Source organism: Carassius auratus, unplaced genomic scaffold, assembly GCF_003368295.1.
Source record: "Carassius auratus strain Wakin unplaced genomic scaffold, ASM336829v1 scaf_tig00028507, whole genome shotgun sequence".
Taxonomy (NCBI): Eukaryota; Metazoa; Chordata; class Actinopteri; order Cypriniformes; family Cyprinidae; genus Carassius; species Carassius auratus.
In genome coordinates, this window is record NW_020525698.1 from 1 (window position 1) to 27,472 (window position 27,472).

Below are 27,472 nucleotides of genomic sequence, written 5' to 3' on the forward strand. Positions count from 1 at the left end.
AACTGAGCTGCCGAGTCGATTCAGTTGTGTTTGATTAGGTTTGGATGACGGAGTTAAATATGCATATATATATATATATATATATATTATATATATATATAATATTTTTGTAGATGATGGAAATTGGAGGGTGCAATTATGACTTGAAGAAGCTTATTGAACAGATTCAGAAGTATGGCTCTAGAAGCTTATTTTAGTCCTTGGAGTGATTTAAGGGATCCTGTTAAAACAAATTTGAATTGTTTTTTGTGTGTACTGTTATAGGTTTTGATTGATTTTGATGGATCACTCTTAATTGTTCACATATATTTTACATTATTACAGCACCTCTCTTCCCAGTCTGTCTCAAACATTCTGTTTACCTACTGTTTCTGTGAAACCCCTTCCTTCTGACACAAAATGTGCTCTGATTGGTTAGCTGCCCAGTGTGATGTGATTGGTGAACCACTTGGAGCATGTTCTGGAAATGTAACACCATTTACCATAATTTAATCTACTCAGCTGTTAATATTTACAATGGTGTCAATTTTGTCATACAACATTTCTGTCGATTCAGACCCTGGTTTATCTCAATCCACTTGTAGTTCAGCTAGTCAGGGCACTCAGAATCATTTTAAGGGCTGTTCAATAACAGAATCCTTCCAGTGCACTGGAACGCTTGCTCCCAAAAAATCCCACAATGCACGTTGACTCTCACATTGACGTTGTACGTAATCATGCCAACTGAAATTGAGAAATGATTGTCCAGTATGCAGTGATCCAGGATACTTAGCAGTGACTGGATTCTGATTGAGACGCACCCTATGTGAAGATTTGTGAACAAGAGGGAGACACGTGCAGAACGTTTGCAAAAACGAATTTAAGGGGTTTTGGAACCAAGGTGAAAGAAAACGGCATCTCATTGACATGACAAAACTCGCTACTCTTCTTTGTCTTCTCTAGCACAGCTCAACCAGGCATTGCCCCGTGGGTGGAAATTAATTATAAATTAGAGACATTTTGACTTCGCACTATCTGTAAGAAGCGCAGTGTAGTACGAACAAACGGTTCAAACACCAACATTACACACTAACTAATAAAGTTGTAAAAGTGAAAAAGCCTGATGGGACACCTTTTAGGAGACATGCACAATGTGCGTTGTTGGGTTGGGCTTCAGGAACATGGTTGAGAACCACAGCTCTAGATGATGAACACCTCCCAGTGTTTAGATGTTCTCCTTAACCACATTTTTTTGTGAAATTAATGGAAATTGGCAGGTGTAATTGGGACTTTCAGAAGCATAATGTACAGATTGAGGAGGGTGGCGCTAGTTTCAATTACATCTTTGAGGCGTGGAGAAGATTGGCCATTTTCACAGCTTTAAGTACTGTAGATGTGATAAACACTTATGATTATCACATTTTTTCCACGAACTTAGGGTGTTGGTAATATCACGTTAATTATTTGAACTCCTTGCGTACATTTTCAAGGTTCGCTCTTAGGTGCATCCTAAAAATTGCATAATCACCCATGGGCCCTTGAGCAAGTATTGCTTGCACCATGTGAACTTTCCCTCCGAACATTGTACAGTATATCCTTTGGATGGAAAGTTACTGCTAGCTGCTGATGTGCATTAATAATCTTTACCTCATGCTTAACTTAGTCCTTTCATGTGGAGCTGTCTTCAATTTGTGTTACATTTTATGCCTGTGTTGACAAAGTGTGCTCAAGAGCACATCAAACGTCTTTGTTCTGCACACAAAGCAGCATGTGTTTTAAATTTAGCTTTGTCCTGTATCCCAAAGTCTTCTGGATTTCCTGCACAGCACATTATCTCGGCATTTCCTGCATGTCATGCTCAAAAATGGAAGTTGATCTTCAGAAGCTGACTAAAAAACAAAACAAGTAATTTAAATGCAGACAGTGCATCTTAAACTTTTTGGCCCGTAATATTTAAGATTTTATTCATTTAAAGGATGCATTTGTCCAAAGAAATTTAAAGTAATGAAGAACAACATGAAGCAGTTCAAACAAGTGATTTAACGCAACAATATTGTTGTAAAGTTGTTGTACGTTCTTACTCATTAATAAATCCATTTCACACATACATTGTGTCATTGAGGTCAGTGCATCAAATTACGTGAAAATGGTTTCCTGTACAGTTTAGATCTTTCCAACAGACAGAACAAATTTTGTGTAAATAATGGCGTTCTTATGAATATAAATGCTTCAGAAATCCATTATTTTATAATTTGTCGTATTTGATTCTCTTGTAGTCCACTCATCTAAATTTTAAATTTGGTTCAACATTTGTAAAGCTCTTACTTGGTAAATTGCTGATGCATTCAATTCAGTTTTCCATTAATCTGTTTGTATATTTTCCATGCTTGACTCAATTGTTCGTAATCCAATCTTGTGGAAGTTACGACATATAGTCCAATTGTCAAATCCATTTTTTATTGTTGTGTACAATGTCATGTTCAACTTAGCCATTTGTTATTCCAGTCTTGTTAAGTGTAAAATGTTGCATTATATTCAGTTTTCGTAAATCTGTTATTCTGTTATCATCATGTTCACGTTCACAAATCAGTTCTTGCGTTAAAACTGTTGAATTTAAGTCAGTTGTTCATTGTGCACAGTATATTGTTGCGGTCATGTTTAAATGTTTCCATAAACGATTTTGTAAGTGGTTGCAGTTGTTCGTAAATCCATTTTTGCATGATTGTATGAATTTCGTTGCGTTCAACTCAATTGTTCGTAAATCCATTTCGTATTCCATACCACACACTCAGTCCTGGTACGTTTCATTATATTGGATGGAGAATTCACGTGTCATCCACATGTCATCACCATCACTGTACGTGTAAACTTGCATTTCACTTTGTGTTTTTAGCTTTCCAGTTCCTCCAGCTTCAACGGTGAGCTGCTGCTCGGCGGAGCTCGGGACCAGAAGCTTCCTAAAAAATCAAACCTGCGGGGATCTCTCTCCGCATCCCAGGCCGACTACCTGGAGCGTCCGAAGTCCAGTCGCGCCGTGAGAGCTCCTGCAGCACCCTAACCGCCAAGACGGAGGTTCCATCCATCTCATCAGCACCACAAACCAGCTGCACAAGCAGGGCGGCGTCCAGCAGCAGATACCGACCAAACTCGCCGCCCTCAGCAAAGGCAAGGAGAAGAGTGTGAAGGGCAAGAGTTCACACCGCACCGACAGTCGGGGTTAGTACTGGTCTGTTTGCGACCAACAAAAAACATTCCTTGGGAGTCGAATTTGCCATTTCCTAAATCCATCTTCACTTTGTCGTAGGTTCTGTTGACATGAAGCAGATGCTGCCCGTCAAGCTGTCATCGAGGGATTCGGACGGAGGTCACAAAGCACGCCGGTCCGTCAGCCCCTACCAACCTCAACATTCGCACTCAGGTAAGACAAACAACCGCACCCGACATTCCCGGCCGAGCCTGAACGAGCCGTATCCCGCTGTGTAAACAATCATTAGGCCCAGCTGACAGGCCTGTTGTTTGGTTTGCTCGCCCCTACAGATTCCCTCAGCCCTCCAGATGTGCATACGGACACCCAGTCTAGCCTCGAGCCCGCTGTCCTCAAATCCCACGAGCAGACCTCCCAGCCCACCATCCAGTACACTCTTACCGACGAAGCCACCAAGGAGGAAATTATCTTTTTCTGAGGCGTCCAATGGGATGCAAAGACATTAGGCTAATGTTTCAGACGATGTTTTACTTAAGGAGCACATTTTAATCCTCCAAGTCTTAACAACTAACAATTTTTGAAGCCTGTAAATTACGACAAAGAAAAATGTGCTTTAGTTAATGTGAAAAAAGGCTCCGTGTTTGTCCAGAAAACCCAAAGACTTTGACGGACAGCTTCAGGTGAAGGACATTTCTGTAGCACGAACGGGCGACATGAAGGACGAATGGATGTTTTTAGGTTGCTTATAGTTGTGGTAAGCAGTTTTGCACAGCGGTAATGTCCCATTTCATTGAAAACTATTTGGGACAACTGTTTTCTGTTGGATTTGTCTTGCATTTTGGGTCACTCTGGAAGCATTTTTTGCTTATGGAAAATGCGATAGACGTTGGACATTTTACAAAAAATTGAAGTCAGTTTGTGACTTGCACACTGTGTTAAACGCTCCCAGCTTGTGATTAGTTGATTTTACAAAAGCCAACTCCAATTTCAGTGGTCATTTTATTCATGTGACATCTTTTTGAGAGATTTCATACAAATGTTCACTAAAAAAAAAAAAAAAATTAAGCAGCGGAACATGAAGACAATTCAACTTTATTAACTATTCTTTGTATTAATGTATATGTTAGGAGATAGAAATCAGACGAAGGATACAAATGTCTTCAATGATAAATGAACCATGTTTTCATCTTTCCTAATGATCAAAGTCAATTTAAGAAATGACATGGCTAAAATACAAACGACTGAATCTCATGAAAACTATTAAGGAATGTCCAGGGTCGTTATTCACCCAGAAAAATGTTTGCAGTTATGCTGTCATGTTAATGTCATTTTCTCCTAACGTTTTCCAATGCCATTCTGCAAAGAATTTTATTATTTAATTGTTTTAAATGGTAGTGTTTTTGCTTTATTGTTGGTGTTTTAGTGTTTAAAATTAATTTGATAAAATTAACAACAATTGCGGTGTCTGATCAGTTTTTTTTTACTGTATTACAGTACTTAAAAATGGTTGGGGTTTTTTTGCATTAAGATATTGAGAACTTTTAGGAGAAAAAAATAAAATATGACATTAATGTACACCGTTCCATTTAAGATTAGTGCCAAAATATGTTTAAATATTGTGGTAGATATATACAGTCAGTTTTATTTCTAAAATTGATTTAAAATCTTAAATTGGTTTCCTTACCATCCACATTCGAGAAGGAAAGCGTCGTCTTAATCAGGTTTCCTTTAAACACATTTCACATTTTTGGCATTTCCTACTTTCTTATGACCCACATTCATTTCATTCCATGTCTAAATTAAGTCTCAAAAGTTGTCAAGCATTTCCTCTGTCCTCAAGCTGACCACACAAACGGCATGTGTGATGTAATATTGTGGATTTCAGAGTAATGCCACCCAAAACTAGGATTTAAACCACTCTGAATATTAACGTATATCTCTGATGTCCATTTCCTGCGACCATGTGACTTATATGTATATTTGTACATAGAGTTTCCTTTTAACATAGACGAGATGTCGATATTATGCAAGAATGTCATGTGACCACTGAAATTACAGCTAGATCGTTTGGGTATAATTTGTTCATTTAATTTGTAGGCACTTTTTTAAATTTGTTTTAATTTTTATTCATCTGTCATTGAGTGTTTTTTCAGTTCGATGACAACCCATAATGCATTGCTTTTGGATAACCTTCGGATTCACCTATTCCACTTGATGGAAGAAGTATTTTTGATGCTACGTTTATAAAAACGGCTTGATTTGATATTAGTCCGAAGCTTTTCCGTGGTGCAAGTGAAGGGATATTTTCACACTGTAGCAGATCGGTTTTGACTCTCATTGATGTGTAAATAGTACGTCACGTGATGTTGATGACCTAATAATGAAGTTAGTGACTAAATGCTGTCTGTCTCACTCCTTTAGCTGCAGCGCACTTTATCGCAGAATGAATTGTTTTCTTTGATTTGTTCAACTGTGAGTTAAAAAAACAACATCATCATGTTGCTTAAAATTGTCTCTTGATTCGGCCCGGCATTCATCGTGACTGTAGCTTCTTGGTGTCTGTGATTGTACGAGATAATTCTACGACGTTATTGCTATGTGAAGACGGTTTCTTGTCAAATATTGTTGTCAAATTGTGTCTAAAAACTATAATTTTCTGTTTCCAGTTACACTAGCCACTTTTCAATACCAGCAAACTTTAAGGGGACCTCAAGTGTTAATATTTCTGATGTGTTGTGTCTTAAGTTTTTAGCACGCAAAGGCCAGTTTTTTTTTCTACCACAGCATTGTACTCACTCTACCGGAGAAAAATAGAAAAACTTGTGAACACTTAAAACTGCTGCCTTTAGAGACATTTTAGTAATAAAATATGTGGGGAATAAATCTGACTCTTGAGTCTTTACTCCTATTCAAATCTCATTGTATCTGTTTATAGAAAAAACAACTTTTGAAGAACACACTTCGTTGAATACTGTATCCCACAATGCAATGTGCCCAACCTGACCTTCCGTTTACTTCGCAAGGAATGAACAGTAAAGCTGATTTAGTAATCAATCAAGTGCAATGTTAATGTATTTTTTGCTCATTATTTGCAAAAACTCAATTTTTTTTATGGAAAATTAAAACGGTTTCATGTGCGAAATAACTTGGAGGCCACTCAACTGATCAAGCGTAATATAACAAGGTCATGTGACAAAAATGTGGAATACTGCTTTTTTAAATGTCTACAAATTCATAATGTACACTTTTAACCATATTTTCCAGAATATGAGTCGCATTTTTTTATCGTCTGACCAATAAATTACGTTTGCTTCATACGGTTCATTTCTGATCTGTCTGATTACTGTATATCTGTCTGAATGGGTACGTTTAAAGGATTTTTTTGTTTGCTTGTTGAGTGAGGGGAACTATATCACGTTTATAGTGTTTAAAACATTTCTACATTTTATTTTATTTAAGGTATTTGACATTGCTTACTGTAATAAAATGTGACTTATCTGCGTTTTTAATTTTTTTTTTTTTCTCACAACAATGCAATTTTTATTGTTGCAACTTCCAGAAAAAGCGCTCAGTATCTTATATATATATATATATATATATATATATATAAAACCCAGTATCCACCTTATTATTCAATGCAGAAGTAAGCTATTTCTTATCATCTTCAAATACGCGAGACTTCTGATTCATTAAAAAACTGCAGTGTTGTAAACTGGAAATATTTACACCACAAACCCGTGTGTTTATTATTAAGACAATGAATTAAAATACTAAAAGAAATCTCAGTTTGCAATATCAGGCTGTTGTATCGCTTTTAATGGCTTGAAGCTAATTAAACCGGAAGTCTCGCACATACAAGGTCAAAAATAAGGCGGATTATTTTAGAATACCATTATGCAAACAAAACTATGAATATGTTTGTAAATTATGTCATTATATATATATATATATATATATATATATATATATATATATATATATATATATATATATATATATATATACTGCGTAGTACACTACTATACCGTTTATGAACAAAGCCTATACCTTGCACTTTAAGTTGACCACAGAGGAAACTGAAAAGCATGTAAAGCACTGTAGTGATCAGTGCTGGTGTTATTCTAAGCTTTCTGCGGGGCGGTATCTTCGGACAATATGATTTTATTTCCATCTCTCTCTCTGCTCGTGTTGTGTCTGTTGATTCTGGCCCGTTTCTCACAGGAAAACAGACGGAGCCCAACTTTTAACAGGACCTGGTGTCCGTCTCTCAGGCCATGCTAATTGCAGTGCTGTGGCGGAACACGGCTATTTTCAGGTGTTGTGGTTTTCCTTTTATCCAATCCGGATCTGACAGCCGCGTGTCCAGCAATTCTGTACCAGATGATGTCTTTGACTTTTGTCTTTGGAAATGGTTTTCTGTCTTCCGTCTTGTCTTGTGCTTGGCTAATTTTAGACGCTGGGCTACGAGACAACCCCTGTCTGGTTCACAAGTGTCTGTAGTCACGTCACGGTTTTAATTGTAGCTATTTTCTGCAAAGAGACCTCTGTCCGCTAAAGAAAACAAAGCTCAGGCTGCTGGCTAGTCTCCTATAGCTGTGAAAGTTACCAGAATCTAACTGGTAATTTGAAGAATTAGTCACACTTAATAAGTGCTCCAGACAACTGAATTAGTAGGTATTATGTGTAATGTAATATGCTAATATAAAGTATGGATTGGTTAATTTGATGATATCACTGTGCTGAATAAAAAAAATTTTTTTTTTTTTGGTCACACTAAGGTACCACATGACAGTTGCTGTAAGCTGTTTCTCAAAACTCAGGCAATTTGATAATACCTAGAATATCAAAATCAACTGTGGGCGGCAGATCCTTTTCCTATTTGGCGCCTAAACTCTGGAATAAACTACCTAACATTGTTCGGGAGGCAGACACACTCTTGCAGTTTAAATCTAGATTAAAGACCCATCTCTTTAACCTGGCTTACACATAACATACTAATATGCTTTTAATATCCAAATCCGTTAAAGGATTTCTAGGCTGCATTAATTAGGTAAACCGGAACCGGAAACACTTCCCATAACACCCTATGTACTCGCTACATCATTAAAAGAATGGCATCTACGCTAATATTAGTCTGCTTCTCTCTTATTCCGAGGTCACCATAGCCACCATATCCAGTCTGTATTCAGATCAGAGGGTCACTGCAGTCGCCCGGATCCAGTACGTATCCAGACCAGATGGTGGATCAGCACCAAGAAAGGACCTTTACATCCCTAAAAGACAGCGGAGACCAGGACAACTAGAGCCCCAGATACAGATCCCCTGTAAAGACCTTGTCTCAGAGGAGCACCAGGACAAGACCACAGGAAACAGATGATTCTTCTGCACAATCTGACTTTGCTGCAGCCTGGAATTGAACTAATGGTTTCGTCTGGTCAGAGGAGAACTGGCCCCCCCAACTGAGCCTGGTTTCTCCCAAGGTTTTTTTCTCCATTCTGTCACCGATGGAGTTTTGGTTCCTTGCCGCTGTCGCCTCTGGCTTGCTTAGTTGGGGTCACTTCATCTACAGCGATATCATTGACTTGATTGCAAATAAATGCACAGACACTGTTTAACTGTACAGAGATGACATCACTGAATTCAATGATGAACTGTCTTTAACTGTCATTTTGCATTATTGACACACTGTTTTCCTAATTAATGTTGTTCAGTTGCTTTGACGCAATGTATTTTGTTTTAAAGCGCTATATAAATAAAGCTGACTTGACTGTTTCCACCTCTTTTTGAATCAAGTGTAACCAAAAAGTGACTCCGTGAGGGAGTCTGATTCAAACTGCTCACTCACAAAGCTTTAACTTATTAATAGGAGTCCTCTGTTCCCTGATTCAACATTGTAGCTTGCAACATATTTGCTATAGCATGCAGGAAATGCTTGTCCAAGATTGTTGGATTCGAGTATGGAAAAGAGAGAGGTCCTTTCATCGCAATTTTAAATATGCATCGCACAATTCTGAGTTTATATCTCGCACTTCTGATCTCCGAAATTTGGGTCTACATTTCATAATTCAGTTTTTTTCACTATAGAATAAAAATAAATTGCTATTTTTATCACAATTAGTTTTTCTCACAATTACGAGTCTCTCCAAATTCAGATTCCTCACAATTTGTATCTCGCATTTTAGCATCTCACAATTCAGACTTTTTACCAGAATTGCTTTCATTCTGAGTTTATATAGCTCTGAGAAAATAGTCTGAATTGTAATTAAAAAAGTTGCAATTGCCTTTTTATTTATTTATTTATTTTTATCTGAGGCAGCAACAGGTTTGCTAAATACAGATTTACAAAAAGTATTTCAAAACTATTATTAAATTATTGTTGCAGATTTTTATGTAAGCAGTTTAGTCACCACTAACGCGGAGCCCTGCTTTTGACTAGAATTCTAGTTGCATTTATTTCCCCTTAATAACGTAAGAGCTTGGTGCAGTCTGCCTGTATTATTCTGTGTTGATGTGCTAATTTGGCAGACTAGCTGCTAGGCTAACACTTTTACGAGCATGATAGTGTCTAAAATACTCCTTTCTCAGTTACATAACAGCTCTGTAAAGTCAGCACCAGCGATCATGTCCCATGCAGGCCGTATATCTTCCTGTCCTGACCCATAAAAATAAATGCGTATTGTTTTTTTTCTGTGTCCATGGAAACAACTTTAACGACTTTGTCTTTATTGCTTTTCGGTAAAACTTTGAAGTGTTTAAAGGACACCTGTTGTAAAATGGCCGATATAAGTGTACAATGGTGATGAATGAAGTTATTGTTCTTTGTTTATCATCATGTAAAAAGGAAATATGGCCAGGAAGATAAGGTTACTGCTGACTGATAGTATGCCACAACACACACTGAGTTTATTCATACGTTTGCAGAAGTGTAATCCAATAAAGTGGCCTGCGAAGAATCCGCTGTCATAGTCAAATCTTTGTGTATTTAGTTACAGGTCAGAAAGTCTTTATTTGGGATTGTGTGTGTGTGTGTGTGTGGTTGGCGATCTGTGATAAAAACGCTTGTATGTTGTAGTTCTTGTGCCAAATAGCTGTTGAAAAAAGAGTCTAAGATTCTTGCCAAGATCTATAAATGTCAAAGGCCTGTGTGACTGAATGCTGCTGGCCATTTATTTGTCGTCCGACCTGTTTGGTTGCATGGGGACTTAGTTTGATAGCTGGTAAATCTGTCACTTATTTGTTTTGATCAACTGGGTATAGGTGCACTTTGTTGTTTTTATCATTCTATTGAAAAGTATGTTATTCCACAGTTTGTCTAATATCCACATTTGCAAATGAAAGGCTATTAAAAATTTGTGAAACCATTAAGTATATTGTTATTACTGCCAACAAAATGTAGAAATGCTTTCACAATTGATTTACAGAGACATGTGTTAATTTTGTTTTTCATGAATAAGGCCTAATACTGTATGTGCATAAAATACTTAAATATGAATATTACAATAGCGCAGACCTGAATAAATGCTAATAATATATATTTGTTTTCTTTAGCGGTTTGAAAATATTTGCTGCAGCAACTATTATCAAACCAAAACTGAAAGTAGCTTATGCTTACCATAAAATAAAAATCTATGCATCAACATGAGACGGGAGGGAAAAAAATATTTAAATGCTGTTTGCATTCATTTGCAAAAATGTTTGCGTTTGCATTCTCTCACAAACTCTCTTAAAAATTTCAAAAAACATTTGCATTCTTTTGCAAAATAATTGAAAATTTACCTGAGAAACTCTGAATTCTTTCGCAAAACTATTGTGTTTGTTCTGAGAAACCTTGCGGATGTTTGCAAAATCAATGAGGTATCGTTTTTTTTCCTCCAGCTTATACTCGTCAGTGTACAGTGTTTTTAAGAAACAGAATGTTTGCAAGAAAATGCAAAAGCATTTATATATAAATTTCAATATTATTTTTTTTCTGTGCTTTCCTTTCTTTCTTGAGCATGGTGTTTTTTTTTTGTTTTTTTTTTATAGATTGATTGTGACTTTTATTGATAGAGGGGAGAGTAGACTGAAAAAATATTAGGAAGAGATAGGGGTATCTGTATTGGGACATAATGCCAGATTGATCAAACCTGTGCGTCCGGCATGAGCTCAACAGCTACATGTTTCTGCTGCATGTGCGCAAACCACTAGGCCACGGCTCTAACCTAATATTTTCATTTCTTTCTGTAAAAATATTTAATTCTGACAATATATTATTATATTATATTTAGTGACTTCTATTTTAAAAAATGGGTTTGAGTTTACTAAAAAAATAATTTGTTCATCAAATTTGCAAAAACCTGATATGCTACAGGATATGATTGAGCTTTTAACAGAAAGAAACCACATGACGTTAGATGTGCATCATATGGTGCGACACACAAAAAGCCAAGCCACGTCGTTACCCACAGCTGCTTCATTAACCTTGCGAGTTAGAGAGGCTGACACCCCAACACCCTGGAGACGGGCGCAGACAGACGGTTCACATCCTTTTGTTGTATTATTCATCCCGATGTCACTTTTCGAGTGCCTTTTCTGTTGAGTGGCCCGTAATTATCAAGCGGGCCCATATCGGGATGGGCAGACTCGAGAAGCGACCATCTGCCCCCACCCTGTCTGAATCACACAATGGTCCAATTACGGCTCCGCTGTCCCATCCTAGAGATACGATTCACCCTCATTCCATCTTGTTTTCTCTGTCCTCCAGGAAATAGCATAGAATCCCACTCATCCCAAACAAACAAGAGGCATTATGGTGATGAGGAACTATTTCAAGCATCCAAACATGTGAAGTGTCCATGGAATGCTTGTGAATCAGATCTGTGGCATGACAAGCCGCTATCTTTGTCACCATTTGAGCTAACGGGAGAAGAATTCCCTTCCCACATTGGGAAATCTTTGCAAACTATGACAAATATCAACATTCTTTTGTTATGCAATTATCATCATATTTTTTTCACCTCCTGCAAGGCAAGCAACGTCTTAAATTTTGAATTGAGCAACCTTTCAGAATCGTTCTGTCTGTCTGTCGACTACCGCGAGTCGAGAAATGTTTTATATTAGGTGCTACGCCTCGACCTGAGGCCATCGACCGCACAAGGCTGAGCATCAAAGCTCGGCGTCACACAATAACATTCACTGTTAATCAGAGCGCTTCTAGATCTGTCAGCGAAGCTTCTGTCCACGCCGCCCCTCCCAGCCGCCCCCCTGCTGTTCGGTGTAATTACTCCATTGTGTAAACAGTGATTACCGTTCCCCCCCTTTCCCAAAACACTGTTCCTCTCTGCTGGCCGTTTCTGTCGGAATGCTCTCAGAAGTCTCTTGCCTCAATTTTAGAGACTCAGATTTCTGCGCATAATTGTTTTCACAAATAACCGGCTTCTTTTATGGCGTCTAGACAAAGAGATGTTTTGGCAAGGCGGATGGAGGCGCCCACCTCGTTGTGTTTAATGCCGAGTGATGTGCATTTTACTGAGGGAAGATTTATGCATGCACTACAGGAGAACCTGCGATGCGTGTTGAAGAGTGTCAATTGTGCTTCTTGCCTTGAGTTTTTAGAAGCATTTTTAAGCATTATTGGATATTTCTATCTATGTATCTGTCTAACTTAAAGGGTTTTTGCCTTTCAGGCAAGGCTTTGTCAAGCCAACATCATGGTTTGTATTGAAGAACAATACAACTGGGGGGTAGTTACGGCCTAATGGTTAGAATTAGACTTGATTGCCGGGGGTTCGAGTCTCAGTACTGGCAGGAATTGTAGGTGGGGGATTGAATGACCAGTGCTCGCTTCCACCTTTAACACCCGTTGAGGAGGCCCTGAGCAAGGCACCAAACCCCCAATTGCTCCCTGGATGCTGTAGCAAGAAATGGCTGCCCACTGCTCCGGGTGTTTGTTTAAAGGTGATCCTTTCATATATTATCACAGTATTGCTTAACATACCTTGAGGTCTGTCTAAATGCTGTTTATGCCATTGTGTAGTGGCTCCCTCCAGTACTTTGAGGAACCACTAAAACCATTAACGTTCCTGACAGATCACATCACGACCTGACTGACGGAAAGTACCTGTGCCAAGACACCGCAGGCGCACCTAGGCATCAGCACTTTGAGCTGCCTGTGGTCAAAGACGGCCTGAATTGCGTATGTTTGTGGCCACATTCTACCAACGTGTTGCTTTAACATGTCTGCCGGTGTCGACAACAACGAGTTTCTTGCATTTCTTAAGGAATGGGATTTGCTGTGTTGGTTGGGCAATAAACCTCAGCTTGAACAGAGCCTAAGGGGTCTCATTCTTTCTCAGAACTAGATGTGCTTTGCCGGAGGTTCCTGCTAGGTGCAAAATAACATTTGTGTTGGTGCATTGATTTACAGATTCTGAGGAGGTGGGCGGTTGGAAAAGGACGCTTCTGGCCCAAACCCTCGAGGTAAGATCCCCATGGGGGGGGATTGTCCACTAGCTGATTGTCCACTAATGCAGGATCTTTGTGTTCCTGGAGGCCCCCCAGCTGCACGCATCCGCCTGGCAGACACACGCCAGTATTTGGGTGAAGGGGGGTCTCGACCCCTGTTCCCTCTTAGTGTCCGTTCCAACCAAAATGCGCCCTTTCTTCTCAAGGTTACGAAAAGCGTTAACCAACTACATTCACTGAATGCCGACTACGCCAACCGGCCCCCTCTATCTGTCCACACTGTGGCGGTCCTTCCTTTCCAGACCGCATTGGCTAGTCCTTTTGTCTTCTGCCAAGTTTCAAACGTCTATTTATGCGCAGCGCATTAATTGCGTCGCCGGCGGAATCCTTTTGAATTCGGCGGTTTTCCATTTTGCATGACAATGGCGCTTTTGAGAAGTCCCACAAAAAACACGCTAGTGCCCGCACACATCCTGCCAGGATCCCTTTGAAAGGAAGATGTCTCGATCCCCGTGCCTCTTTTGTGTTTGGCTGCATTCATTCAGATGCTGCTTCCCATCTGCGCTCACACCTGAAGCACTTAGCCGGTCGACGTGCTCAGCTGGAATACGATGCTTGTGATGAATGAAGTTTATTTTTTGCCGCCTTTTTCCATTGTTCCAGTACACCAAAGCCAGCAATGCAATATTCAATAATGTACAACCGATTTTTGTACATTAAAACTGAGAATTAACAACAAATACTTTTTTTCAGTCTGTTTTGCTTATAGTAGATCTAAAAGTATTCATATTATCTCAATAACCTTCAAACTTTAAAAGGATTTGCAAGCCAAGTGCAAAATGATTAACTTTCATGTTCTAGTTGAAACCATTATGCTATTTATCAAAAAGGCTTCAGTAGTTGCAAAATCGTTTTTACAAAGACATCTGTCTGGAAAACCCAGTGTTTTTCCCCATGGGATCGTGCCCAGCTGCTTTTAGGGATTTCTCCCATCTGGCATCTCTGATGGGCTCTATTAGTGCATGGACCCGTGGCTTTTGACCTCCACATGCATAACTTATTCAAGAGTGTCTGGCGGGCATCAGGCCAGCTCTTACTTTCAGTATCAATGTCTTTTTCAACCAGTCTCCTGGAGCTCAGCCATGGATTTGGTTTGGAAATTACTGAACTGCTTGAGATGTGATAGGAATGTTTGATTTCATCACTCAACGTCGATATTTTAAAGGACTGGTTCAACCAAAAAAAAATATATTAGCAAACTGGATTTGGAGAAATTGAGCATTGGATGAATTGCTCACCAATGGATCCTCTGCAGTCAATGGGTGCCATCAGAATCCAAACAGCTGATAAAAACATCACAATAATACACAAAATATTCCACACCACTCCAACCCATCAATTAAGTGAAAGAGAAAGTGAAAGGGACGTGAAATACAGCCAAGTATGGTAACCAATACTCAAAATCTGTGCTCTGCATTTAACCCATCCAAAGTGCACACACACACCATGAACACTCAACCGCAGCAATGTCTTGTGAAGCGAAAAAACTGCATTTTAAACATCAAATGTTGCTTTCGGACAAAATATGAGTCCTTTATCCACAATAAAAAAGTTTTCTTGTCTGAATCAGGAGAGAAATCTACATAGATGAAGCACTGTTTACAAGTAAAAATAGTACAAAACAAGTATGCAATATGGATTATTATGATGTTTTAATCAGCTGTTTGGACTCTCATTCTGACGGCACCCATTCACTGCAGAGGATCCACTGGGGAACAAGTGATGTAATGTCTCCAAATCTGTCCGGATCAAGAAACAATTACATCTTGGATGGCATGAGGGTGAGAGAACAAGGCGTTGTCGTTTAATTAGTGGTCCTACATCCATCCGAAGTGGGTTTTGCCTCTGGATGAATCTTACCAACATCCGGTCAGTTTTCTCCAAAGTTCATTTGAAAGAAATGTGCCATTTTGAAATAACTGTTTATAATCAGTAGTTTGGCTTAATTTGTGTCTCTTTGTTTCAACAGACAGATCTCTTCCCTACAATCTGGGCAAAGGAATGCCGTCTGGAGTCTCAGTGCCATTCGTTGGCATTTCCACTAATAACACCTGCCCGGGAATGAAAGGAATGAGGCTGGTGCTGTGATATGTACACGCACCCTTGATTCTGAAGAAGACCATCCCTGAGCTAAAATAGCAACATGGAGCTGTAAAATTTGTGCAGAGATATTTAACTTTACACTCCAGGTTTCTGAAGCGGCTGGAAATCGCTATGGTTAAAATGGCTGTGGTTAAAATCAATTGGGTGTGACCGACACTTTCAAAATTCCAGCGTCTCTGGCAAGTTAGGAAAGGTGCGAGACATTCCTCATCACTCAGCATGATCCTAGTCATGCTAATCCACTAATCCAATCTCTACAAAACAAAAGAACACGTGCTTAGCTTGTTTTACCGAGATTTTATTTAAAAAGTCTTTAATACACCATACTCTATGACTGACAGAAGTTAGAAACAGTATTTGGCATTAAATGTCCAAAAAAAAAAAACTGAACAAGATCAGTGATATAAAAAAACATTGTACACAAATTAAGACATTTCACAACAAATAAACATATTTCAGAATAACACAGCATTTAGCTGGTAACATGTCTCTATCCGTGCTGCTTTCTTTGGCTTCAGGCAACACATTTTAATGACATTTAAGAAAAACAGCCTTATGAGTGTAGATGACCGTTCAACAGTGAGAAGGACACAATGTGCAAAATCTACTTGAAAATACAATATACTTCACAAACGTACATACAACAATAGAACAAAATAAAGGCTACAAGTACAGTAATAACATTTAAGACGTTCGTCAGGTTTTCGTACACTTTGAAAACAGTTTACTGAAGGTTTGGCACAAAACCATTAAGAAGAAATCCACAGCTTAAGTAGTTTGGTGAATGTCATTCACTTTGTAAACTAAACGTTATCCTACAGTTGTGTGACACATTTTTTAAGAAATAAAATTAAGCCTATTTTGCATTGTGACATTTCCATGACAATTAGGAATATTTTTCATCATTACCGTAATTTGTCCTTGCTTTAAATCTGCATACACATAAATACAGTTTGAAAAATATATTCTTGTTTTTCCTATTGTGTTTTTTTTTTTTTTTTGCACTACTATAATGCGAATTTGTGAGGAAAATCTGCTTGAATTTCCTTGGAAAAAAAATTCAAACCAACGAAAAACATTAATCTTATATGTCTGTTTTCTTTTTTTGCATTGTGATTATTTTTTCATGACAACTAAGAACATTTTTCTTTATTACCATATTTTGTCTATCCACAATATACTGTAATTATTGTTTAAATTATAAATTATTTTATTTAATTATGGTAATGATTTTATTTTTATTTTTTTGCATTACAGTGATTAGAATTTGGGGATACATATGCTTTAATTGCCCTAAAAAATTATTCCACAATGCAAAAAGACATATAAAACCAGGCTTTATTTTCTTTATCCAAAATATAATTTCTTTCTCTTTTTTTCACATTGTGACATTTTAGTGATAATTAAGGGTGTTTTCCTCATTACCACAATTCGTCCAGGATTAAGTATTTATTTAGTTAAAAAAAAAAAAAAATCTGCATATGCGTACGACTTTACATAAGAAATACATTACTGTTCAGCAATGATGTTTTGCATTACGGTAATGAGAATTTAGGGGGGAAATGTGCTTTAATTGCTCTGAAAATAATGTCAAAATGCAAGAAATATAATACCAGGTTTCATTTTCTTTAAGCAAAATCAATTTTTTTTATTGGTTTCTTCTTTTTTGACATTTTGACATTATTTTCATGGCAGTTGAAGACGTTTTCAACATTACCGTAGTTTGTCCAGGATTTTTACATATTTTTTAATGAAAATCTGGATGTGCTTAAATACTTTTACTCGTTTTTTTTCCACAATGGTATTGCGATTTGTGCATTACGGTAATGAGAATCTGCTTTAATTGCTTTGAAAATAATATCCCAAACGCAAACAGGCTTCATTTCTTATCATTTGGAGGCGAAATACCATCCAAACTTGTTTATTAGCCCAGCCCGGCTATTCGTCTAGTACTTTTATAACAAGAACACAGTGCTAAACAGAGAAGTGTTTTGAATATTCTTGCATTATAATATATTCAATACAAAAAAAAACACATTCTATATATAAAAAGGCAGCACAGCCTAGCTAGTTATTCTACAATTTTGGGTTCATTTCCTCTTTCAAAAGGTCACCCAAGTCTACTAAAGAACACAATGAGCCTAGTTGCATGCGCTAAAGTGAGTAACCAGAGGCAAGAGTTATTTATTACTTAATTTATGACCGAGCAGGATCCGTGTGAGTGAGCGAGACACTGAAGTGTGGAACCTCAGGCTAAAAATAACCTGTTTTAAAGAGTTGAGTCTAGTGAGTTTATGTACACAAGCGTCCTCAATGCTTTCTGCATCTCTTCAGGGCCGTGTCTCGCTGTAAGGACCGCAGTGAGCTGGGATGGGATCTGTTTGACATGGAGACCCACCCCACTGACCTAAGGCTTGGTTTCCAGCACGAGGTCCATGTGAATGTAAAGGAGGAAAAGCGTCTCCCCTCCCCCGGCATTCCCAGGCCTCGTGGGGGGGAGGGGGGGGGACTCGGCTGCATTCCAGAGAACGCCGGAAGATCTGAGGACGGAAAAACAGGGAATGAGTTACACATGTTGAACTCCACATGGTTCACCTACAATCCTTCACATTAGTTTGGGAAACCGGGCGCATCACAAAACTGATGGTATGTATACGAGAGTAACTACGTGTAATCTGCAAACACTTACTAATGAGATCACATTCGGTATGTTAAGCTGCTTTTCATTTCAGAAGAGCTTTAAAACAAGCGCTATAAAACTGATCTTGGCCTGTTAAATGCGTTTCATCCCCTGAAACATGTAGGTAATGAGCTCATGAAGTTCACTTGTGCCTAATTTCCACTTGCACAACATGTTTTTCCACAACCTATAAAACAAGCTGTTCCTTTAGATGTGCTTTTGAACACTTGACCTATTAAGAGTGTGTTTTATCTGAATGTGAAAACCATTTGAATAAAGGTTAACTGATATCTAGAGAGTAACATGGCATATAACCTGCTGATATATAATACAGCATTTAATTTAATCCAAATAACAACACTTATTAATTAATATTATACAATTTATTATTATTTCATTAACGGTGAATATTTTATTATCATATTCATCTTTTAAACATCAATATTTATCAACATGGCATATAAAATGCAGATATATCATACAATAATTTAAATTGCTTTTATTATTAATTAATATTATACAATTATAAGAGTATTTTTTTATGAATTAAAATTAAACATTTTATTATAATGGTATTTTTTAATCATATTATATTATTACAATTTTTCATCATGGCACATTAAATGCTTATAAAGAATACAATAATTAAAATAATGACACTATTCTTAATATATTATTTAATATTATACTATTTTTATTAATTATATATAATTTTTTTATTTTATCTTTTAAACTTAGAAGATAAAACATATTTTACTACAAATAAGTCAATGCTAGTAAATGAAAGACACTAAAAATAAATGACAAATTGTTTACAAAAAATATAAAAATTCTATATATATATATATGTATGTATATATATATATATATATATATATATATATATATATATATATATATATATATATATAAAATAAAAAAATATTTTTGTTTAGTTTTTATTTATATTATTATTATTATTATTAACTTTTTGTATTATATCATTTTTTACTTTAAAATCAAAAATTTTTATGTAGCAACATGGCATAATACAATAATTTATCAAATTAACAACACTTATTATTAATATTATACTGCTGTTTATAATTAATTTAATTAAAATAAAAAATATCTTATTAACTATTATTGATATATTATTTTAAAGAACACTATGAGAGTTGTTAATGTTTTCCAGCTGGAATAAGGCTGGGATTGACACCATCGGAGCTGAATCCGAGTTAAACAGGGTTAACAATGCTGTAAAGTCTAGATAATACAGTGACCTAACTGCTAAAGCCAGCCAGCTGATCCGTTCACACCCAGCAGTGTCTCTTGACACCACAACACGTGTTTCCATGCGTCCGCTGCTGTAATTAAAGCCTTGAACCCCTCTACCAGCGGACATGATGATCTTTCTCTAATCAATACTGTTCTGGATGCCATGCATGAGGGTCAAAGCTCAGATCTGGACACAAAAAGATACTAAATTTAAATGCTATTGTTTCTCACAGTACTGCATACTTTCCAGACACGCTGTCTGTTTTTCCGTTGTTGAGACGATCAACACTCCAGCAGTATTAAAAATACTACCTGAGAGAGATCAGCGTTTCACAAGTACAGCAGCTTCAGAGCTGGTTATATTTAAACATAAGCGTCCCGTATTTCATACTTTTGTGTTATTCCTGGGACGTGGCAGACACTTTGTGAGAAGCGATGCTACACAAACCACACGAACGCTTAACGTGCGGTAAAGTGAACTTTTGAGTGTTGTGTAAGTGCTCGTCCATCAGCGTCAGTGGTCTCACCCGTCCGTCCCAGAGCAGCAGCAGGAGAACAGGTGACCTTTGACCCAGTTTGCAGACCTTGGAAATTCCATTAAAGCGAGTCTAAAGACCCGAACGCATGCCTGGGATTCAATCAGCTTGTGTTTAATAGATTTTATGGTCTTGTTTTCATCACCTAGCGGCAGCCCTAAACTGAAAACCTTCATTTTTTGTCTTTACATCAACTTTATCCTTCCAAACTCTGCAGTTTACTGCCATGTGTTATTATACAGTCAACCACGCACTTTAAAATATTAAAAACACACACCTTTTCCAGCTATTAAAGGACTTTAAGTCTTAGTATTCAAAGCTTTATGTATTATTGCATTTATCTCATCTTTGAGTTGTTTTAAAGCAATTATTTGGTTGCGTTAAAATATTATTTAATGTAATGTAATTTGGGTGCAAAATTATTAATCACTCAAATATTATTTTATGTTTTAAATGGTTTAGCACATGAGACCATGATCCGCACTCACAAAAAGAATATTTTTAACATTTAAAGTTTCAGTTCAGTGTGTTATAAAATGGTAAAGCAGGAATGATTCATTATTTTTATCAAATTTGGGTAATGTTTATTAAACCAATAAATGTCTTTATTTTTTATTACTAGAAAATAAATGAATACATTTTTTAAGTAATGGAAAACCCCTTAATAAAACTTAAATGTCAAGAAATAATTACAATTGGTATAAAATAAATTGTAAAACAGCGTTTTATTTTGACTAAATAAATAAAGTGCTATTTATTTGTCTGAGTGAGAAATAAATGATTTATAATTCAAATTCACTTATAAAAAAAAAAAAATTCATGATTAACAGTACTTTAAAAATACGAAGAAAAAAAACTTAAATAAATATTACCTAAATAAATGATTTCCACTCATTATTTTGTATTAAATTATTAATAAAATTTGCATTAAATAAAATGGGAATGATAAATATTTATCACAAACGATTTATTTAGTTGGTTATTATTTATTGTATATTATTTGATTGATAAACCTGAAATAACACTAATAAATCAATTGTGAGGCTAGCTCTTTCCTGATGGTTTCAGCAGCTGTAATGAGGGTCACGGGGTGAACTGATGACAGCTGTGTAAACTACTGTGCCAATTGTTCTGTTATCTGCTCCGGATCAATCCCAATCAGCAGCTTATTTATTAGGAAACACCCTCTTCTTTGCATTATGTGCCACCTCTCAATACACTGGCAATGTTTACTTATGAGCAAAGAGTGTGTGGGTTAACATATAAAATCACAGCATGACAGAACGGCCATCTAAACCTCATTAGCATTTTCTCTTGCTTAATTCTTTTTTGCAGAAGAGAGCTCCATTGATCCCTAAATAACAAAAACACAGGTCTCTTCCATCTGTGTGCCCTGGCTTGAAAAAAAATGATTGTGTGTATGCGGATCCCAACCTTTTCACCTCTTCTGATGTATGAATATTATGCAATTCTGATTAATAACACCAAGCAAGCTCTCGACCCGTTTGATGGATTTATGGCTGGTAACCAATTTGAGGCCTTTATATTATTAAATTTCCCTCCACAGGTCCCGCTTCCAGGACAAAGGAGTGAAGAAAATGATCCATTAACTTGCAGATCCAGGCGCGCCGCGAGGGCTCAGCAGGACGCGGTGACTTTATGCGCGTGTCGGGTATGAAAGGCCGGACGCAGATGCCAAAATAAAGGATCTTTCTGTTAGCGTTTCGGATGGCTTTTAAAAAAGGCGTGCATTAATAAAACATTAGTATTGACTGTGAGGGTCAATCTGGTCCACCTCAGTGGATAATAAAGCCGTCCTGAAAGCCAGGAACCGACCCTTGACCTAGATCAGGTGTGTCAAACAACAAACAGAGACTCATATGGTGTATACTGGATGGGTGCCAATCACGACAGCCTGCTCTGCAAGACCAAAGAATGAGAAGATCTTGATAACTTCCTCCCTAGTGCTCGTGTTACAGTTTGGATTACCAGTCTTGCCAGCAAGAAAACATTAAAGTTGCCCGAAGACAGGAAATATAATTCATCTGTAACCATGGATGTACAAATCAAGAAAAATGCATTGTGGGATACAGTATTCAGCACAGTTTTATAATTCATGGGTTGAAGTACATATACTGTACTATATACTGCAAGAAAGGTTTGCTAGCATGCGGTTTCAAACCTTGAAGCTGTGAGGCTACATACGTGAATATAGGAAACCAATCTGTACTTTCATTGGGATGTTCGAGTAAAAAAAGACAACCTATGTCTTTCCATCTCAGGTTGGGATAGAACTGCGTTCCAACGAATGTCTCAATGGTTAACTAGAACAGTGACTCACTGCACTGATATGCAGTGACAATGAAAAAGAAACATATCTGCGTTTAAATGGGCGCGACTGACTGGTTAAACATTTTCTGAGACTGTACACCTTTGGTGCAACGCATATGCATACAGCATTCTGGAAGTCAGCAAAAGTGGACTTCAAAGAGAAGGAGATTTCCTCTATTTGTTCTCCTCGCCCCATTACGAGATGACGGCTTCTGATGTGTATTTTTAGTTTTAAGCTGCTGGCTGCCAAACGCTGCAAAATATAGCTGCACCCTATTCCGCAAGCCTCGCTCCGCTGTTTCTGACGAGGCTATTCTGTGCAAAAATCAACTGCGAATTTGTGACATTCAAAAGAGCTGGAATTACACTCTCAAAGAAGGATAAAAGAGACTTGTCAGCAGCTGCAGCCGTGCAAATCTAGGCCCTCGCAGGCTCTCTTCTGCACGTCTCCACCCAAACCATCTGTTTATTATTGAGGAAGGGCAAACAGCAGTTTCCCCTAGGCATCCGTCCATTAAGCGAGTGCTGAGCTTTCTGTAACAAGCTGCGAGTGTGCTAAACAAGCAGAGATGTTTAACTAGATAACCGAACTAGTGAGAGAAATTCTTTAAGCAAAGGCCTGTTTTACAACAAACAAAGAGGTGAAGATGGCACCTAACGCGTTGAAAGATTCCAGTCTCCATTCTTGAATCTTCCTGCCAAACATTAGGCCTCAGTCTCAAATAAAACACACCTTCCCTAAACATCATCAGCCATTATTTGAGTTTGTTATCTGTCTGGCTACTGTGTACGCTAGCGAGAACAATGAGCCCTGACATTTATTTAAAAGAAAAGATGGAGGATTTGTAAACAACCCTGGGAAGCAAAACCATACTCTGTTTCAGTGGAGCAATGCGCAAAAAAGGGGCACAGGCCTCGCCATCGGCAGAACTGCAAGCATGAACCTGATCCTGCTCATGCTGGAAGCATTTGGAAAAGCCTGTACGCCCCAGAGAGACGCGTTGTACTCTGTAATTTGTGCTGCCACATTCCTTTTCGAACTATTAAGGAACATTTCGTCTTTATTTGACACCCAACAGCACTAATTACGGGTAGACATTTTTCATCAACAAAATTACTGTTTTATACATCTGAGAGGGCTTGCACTCAAAGCAAATATTATCAGTTGGACAGTAATACTGGAAAATACTCACCAAATCAGAGACATATTTTCTTCAAGATGGGAGGTACTTCCAGGTGCTGACAAATGCTGTTGGGATAAGCGAATATGGTACGCTTGTTATGCTGTCCCATGAGTCCGTTGATGGGTCATAGCAGTCCAAGGTTTTACACCTCTGCGCCCCAAAGTAGCCCCCAACCACATAGAGGCGATTCCCCGACGCCACTGCATGACAGCTGATTCTCCTGGAAGTCACGTCTCCAAACTTGGTCCACTGGAACGTCTCACTGTTGAAGCGGTACGCAGAGCTCGCAGAGAACTCTGTATCTCCGCCAATGACCACAACATGGTTCCCAACAACTGCTGCCGCCGTGTAACGCCAGAGCTGGGGACAAGTGGCCGGGACTGTCCACCTGTTCTCACAGGGGTCGAAGCACTGAACCTTGGGATACTTGTCCCTGTTGACACTAGTTCCTCCAAAAGCAAAGAGTTTGTTTTTGGCGCCTACGACAGCAGCGTTGCTCACACCCTCTCGAAGAGGGGCTACTAGTGTCCACTTGTTGGATTGGGGGTTGTACTGTTCCACTTGTTTAAGAGACACAGACGGGGATGCAGGGAATGACCCCGCAAGGGATGTGTGTCCACCTACAACATACAGGCTGTGGTCAAGTTCTGCTGAACCATGTCCGAATCTAGCGACGAGCATCGGTGCAGCTTTGGACCATTCGTCATGCAAGGTGTCGTAGACCCAAACGTCTTTCGAAGCCCCGTTTTCTGACCCTCGACCGCCTGTGACGTATACTTTACAGCCAATAGCACAAGCACTGCACTCTTTGCGAGGGCTAGGAAGGTCCGTTTTGGGAGTGATCTCCTTCGCCTTGTGATCGATCATGTACACTTTGTCGCACATGAACGTTTGGCCTCCTAGAAGCAGGAGAGCTTGGCTGACCTTTCGGGGTCGGGCGCAGAAGCCCGTGACAACGCCGTCATTCTGCAGGATCTTCATTTTGCATCGGACGGCGTCCTCCACAATCTCACGGCCCACCTTGTGTCCCATGACGAGCTCCTCCGATGCAACGTTCTTTAGCAGATAGGTTTCCGGGAGCAAGGCGAGTCGAACACAGCGCAGAAGGTCGGGAAGATCAAGATGCCTCCTTCCAATGTCTGCTCTGACCCAATCAATAACAGCCTCGTACGCAATACTTTCATCCTCAACCTCCAGCTCTTCGCTAAAAACAAGCTCCTGAACTTTATCCTTGGGCAAGCTTAGGAAATCTTCAGTGTGGTATAGATTAGCGAAATTCGCCAGACACATTCGCCAAGAAAGTTCATACAGCCTCTGGCACTGGTGAGCATCGGAGAGAAGCATCATTCCAAGGCAGTTAGACGGATGCAGATTCTTCTCCAGGAATTCTGCGGCGGCGTCACGGATGTCGTGGAACTGGAGCATGTCGCCAGCCTCCAGCAAAGACTCTGCATTTTCCTCGTTAATGATCACCCGGGCCGAGTAGGCGTAGTCTAGCAGGAGCTCCAGTACCTCCGGGTGCAAAGAGTCGTGGAAGTTGACCTCGGCATCTCGACTCTCTTTTAGTCCACCACTGAACATGGCCTCAAAATAGCGACTACATGAAGCCAGAACGGCTCGGTGGCATGGAAATGCTCGATGTCCCGCGTGCAGGACTACATCCGTGAAGACACGTCGCTTGCGGAGGAGGTTGAGTTGGGTAAGCAAGCTGTCTGCATGTGACGTCTTGTGGAACAGCTGGATGTTCATGGACCCAGAGCTTGACCTTGACTTTCGGTTCTCGTGATTACTGACAGACATCTTTAAACTGGAAGAAAGACCAAAAAAAAAGAAACAATTTCCTTTCAGATCCCCTTTTGATAAAGTATTAAAATCTCACATCATCCGTGGACATTCATTTGATATTACTCAGAAGGCCTATTGTTCAGCTGTATTTAAAAATCTTTAACATATAATTAGAAAGTGGATACATAATAGTTAGGGCAATTACACTTGGAACCAACCATCTCCTTGGACGGCAGTAAACCCATAATCGTTTGTTAAACAGCAGTAAAACATTACAGCTTTTCGTTTACCTTGAGATTGTTCTACCCTTCAGTACAAGGGTTAATGATTCATGGGAAATGAATCACCGCGTATCTCTTTGATCTCTGATAAAGTTACTGCTCTTAGCTATCATTTTATAATTTCAGTAACGCATGAAACAATCCAACACTGAACCGCAGTCTGAAACCTAATTGTTTAGAACAATAGTGAATGAAACGGAATGCTGGAATACTTCTAAATGTTCTAAAAAAAAAATTGTGTTCCGTTTTAAATAATGCGATTTTAAATTACATTCTCATTGAAAACTTTATATTATAAGCCACCACAGCATCTTTAAATGGAATCAATTAAGATACACCTGAATTTACCATGGTAACTATAAAACACGATAGTAACCACATTTATCGTTTCTACAAGTACTGTCATGAGAAAATATATATATATTAAAAAATTCTGAATTGATTTAGCCCTACAGTAACAGTGGTTAGGCAACATTTGCATTTTTTTTTCGTGTTTAAATAACTTAAGTGACCTGTTTAAGTACAACAGAAACTATATATATAACGATTTAACGTGACAGGTTTACACCAGACAAGTCTACTGAGCGGCACACTACAGGTTAATATATTGTAAAGTTGTATCGTATAATTAAAGGCAGTAGAACAAACGTAGTATGACTTTACCTTATTTCCTTTCCACGCACGGACTTGTAAAGTATGCATTCGATATTTAAGGACGCGTGTTACTTTAAGACGTCTCTCCGAGAGGTTTCAGTAGTAACGTTTCTCGAGATGAGCTCAGTCTGAAGTCTGTCACACGCTGCTGAGGGAACATCACTACTGTGGTTTGAGCTGTGAGCGAGCGTGTATAGTAGTGTGGATCTCAGTCGCTCCTCCTTCTTCCCGCACGAGAAACGTCCAATCCTGAACGAGGAGGTGAGCTTAGGACGCCTTTTATTAGTAATCAGAAGTCTTTCGGAGAATGAGTGATCATGCACAGGTCAGTGTGACTGATACTGAAACACAATGCGTGGTGGATGCGTGCATATTTATTTATTTTATTTTATTTTTTTGTCGAAAGTAAGACAATAATATTTTAAAATATCTACAAAAACTAGTTTTAAATACAGTATTACTTAATTGCACGGTAAAATAATAACAATAAAAATAGCGCAATAAAAAATGTAATAATTGTAACTGTAAATCAATAGCATTTTATACCAATAATACAAATCATACCACCACAGTACATTGGTACAGAGTCTCTTTCATTATAGTATTTAGTATCAATCCACAGTGTTTGCTTTCCAACACAATTACGCAGACAGGGGAATCATGATGTTATTCTTTGCATCTTTCTTTCACCCTCAAAGTGGTTTGTTGTACAAACAACACCAATGCACTGTACTGTCTGACTGTTAATTACTGTCAGACCCCCTGCCAACATTCAGTGTTCATGTCTAACAGAGTTATTAGAGCTTGAACACAGCCGTTACTGTCTCAGAGACCAGTTTACACAGTTTACACCAATTAAACCTGACTTTTCTAAAGAAATCCCTCTGGCAGGTGTTATTATACTTTAAACTTCCACTTCCTATTCTGGCTTTAGAAACGTTTAGAAATTATTCATTTTATTATTATGATCTCCT

At 38.3% G+C, this 27,472-nt stretch overlaps 1 protein-coding gene across 1 annotated transcript; it reads right to left on the bottom strand.

Moving 5' to 3' along the window:
* Positions 1 to 17,748: 17,748 nt before the first annotated feature.
* On the bottom strand, positions 17,749 to 26,759 carry LOC113079542 (ectoderm-neural cortex protein 1-like). The gene is made up of 3 exons (XM_026251778.1): positions 26,508 to 26,759; positions 23,788 to 25,585; positions 17,749 to 18,330 (listed from the first exon to the last, which is right to left on the bottom strand). Exon 2 carries the CDS (start codon positions 25,576 to 25,578, stop codon positions 23,809 to 23,811), a length of 1,770 nt encoding a protein of 589 aa, XP_026107563.1. The 5' UTR covers positions 25,579 to 25,585; positions 26,508 to 26,759; the 3' UTR covers positions 17,749 to 18,330; positions 23,788 to 23,808.
* Positions 26,760 to 27,472: the final 713 nt, after the last annotated feature.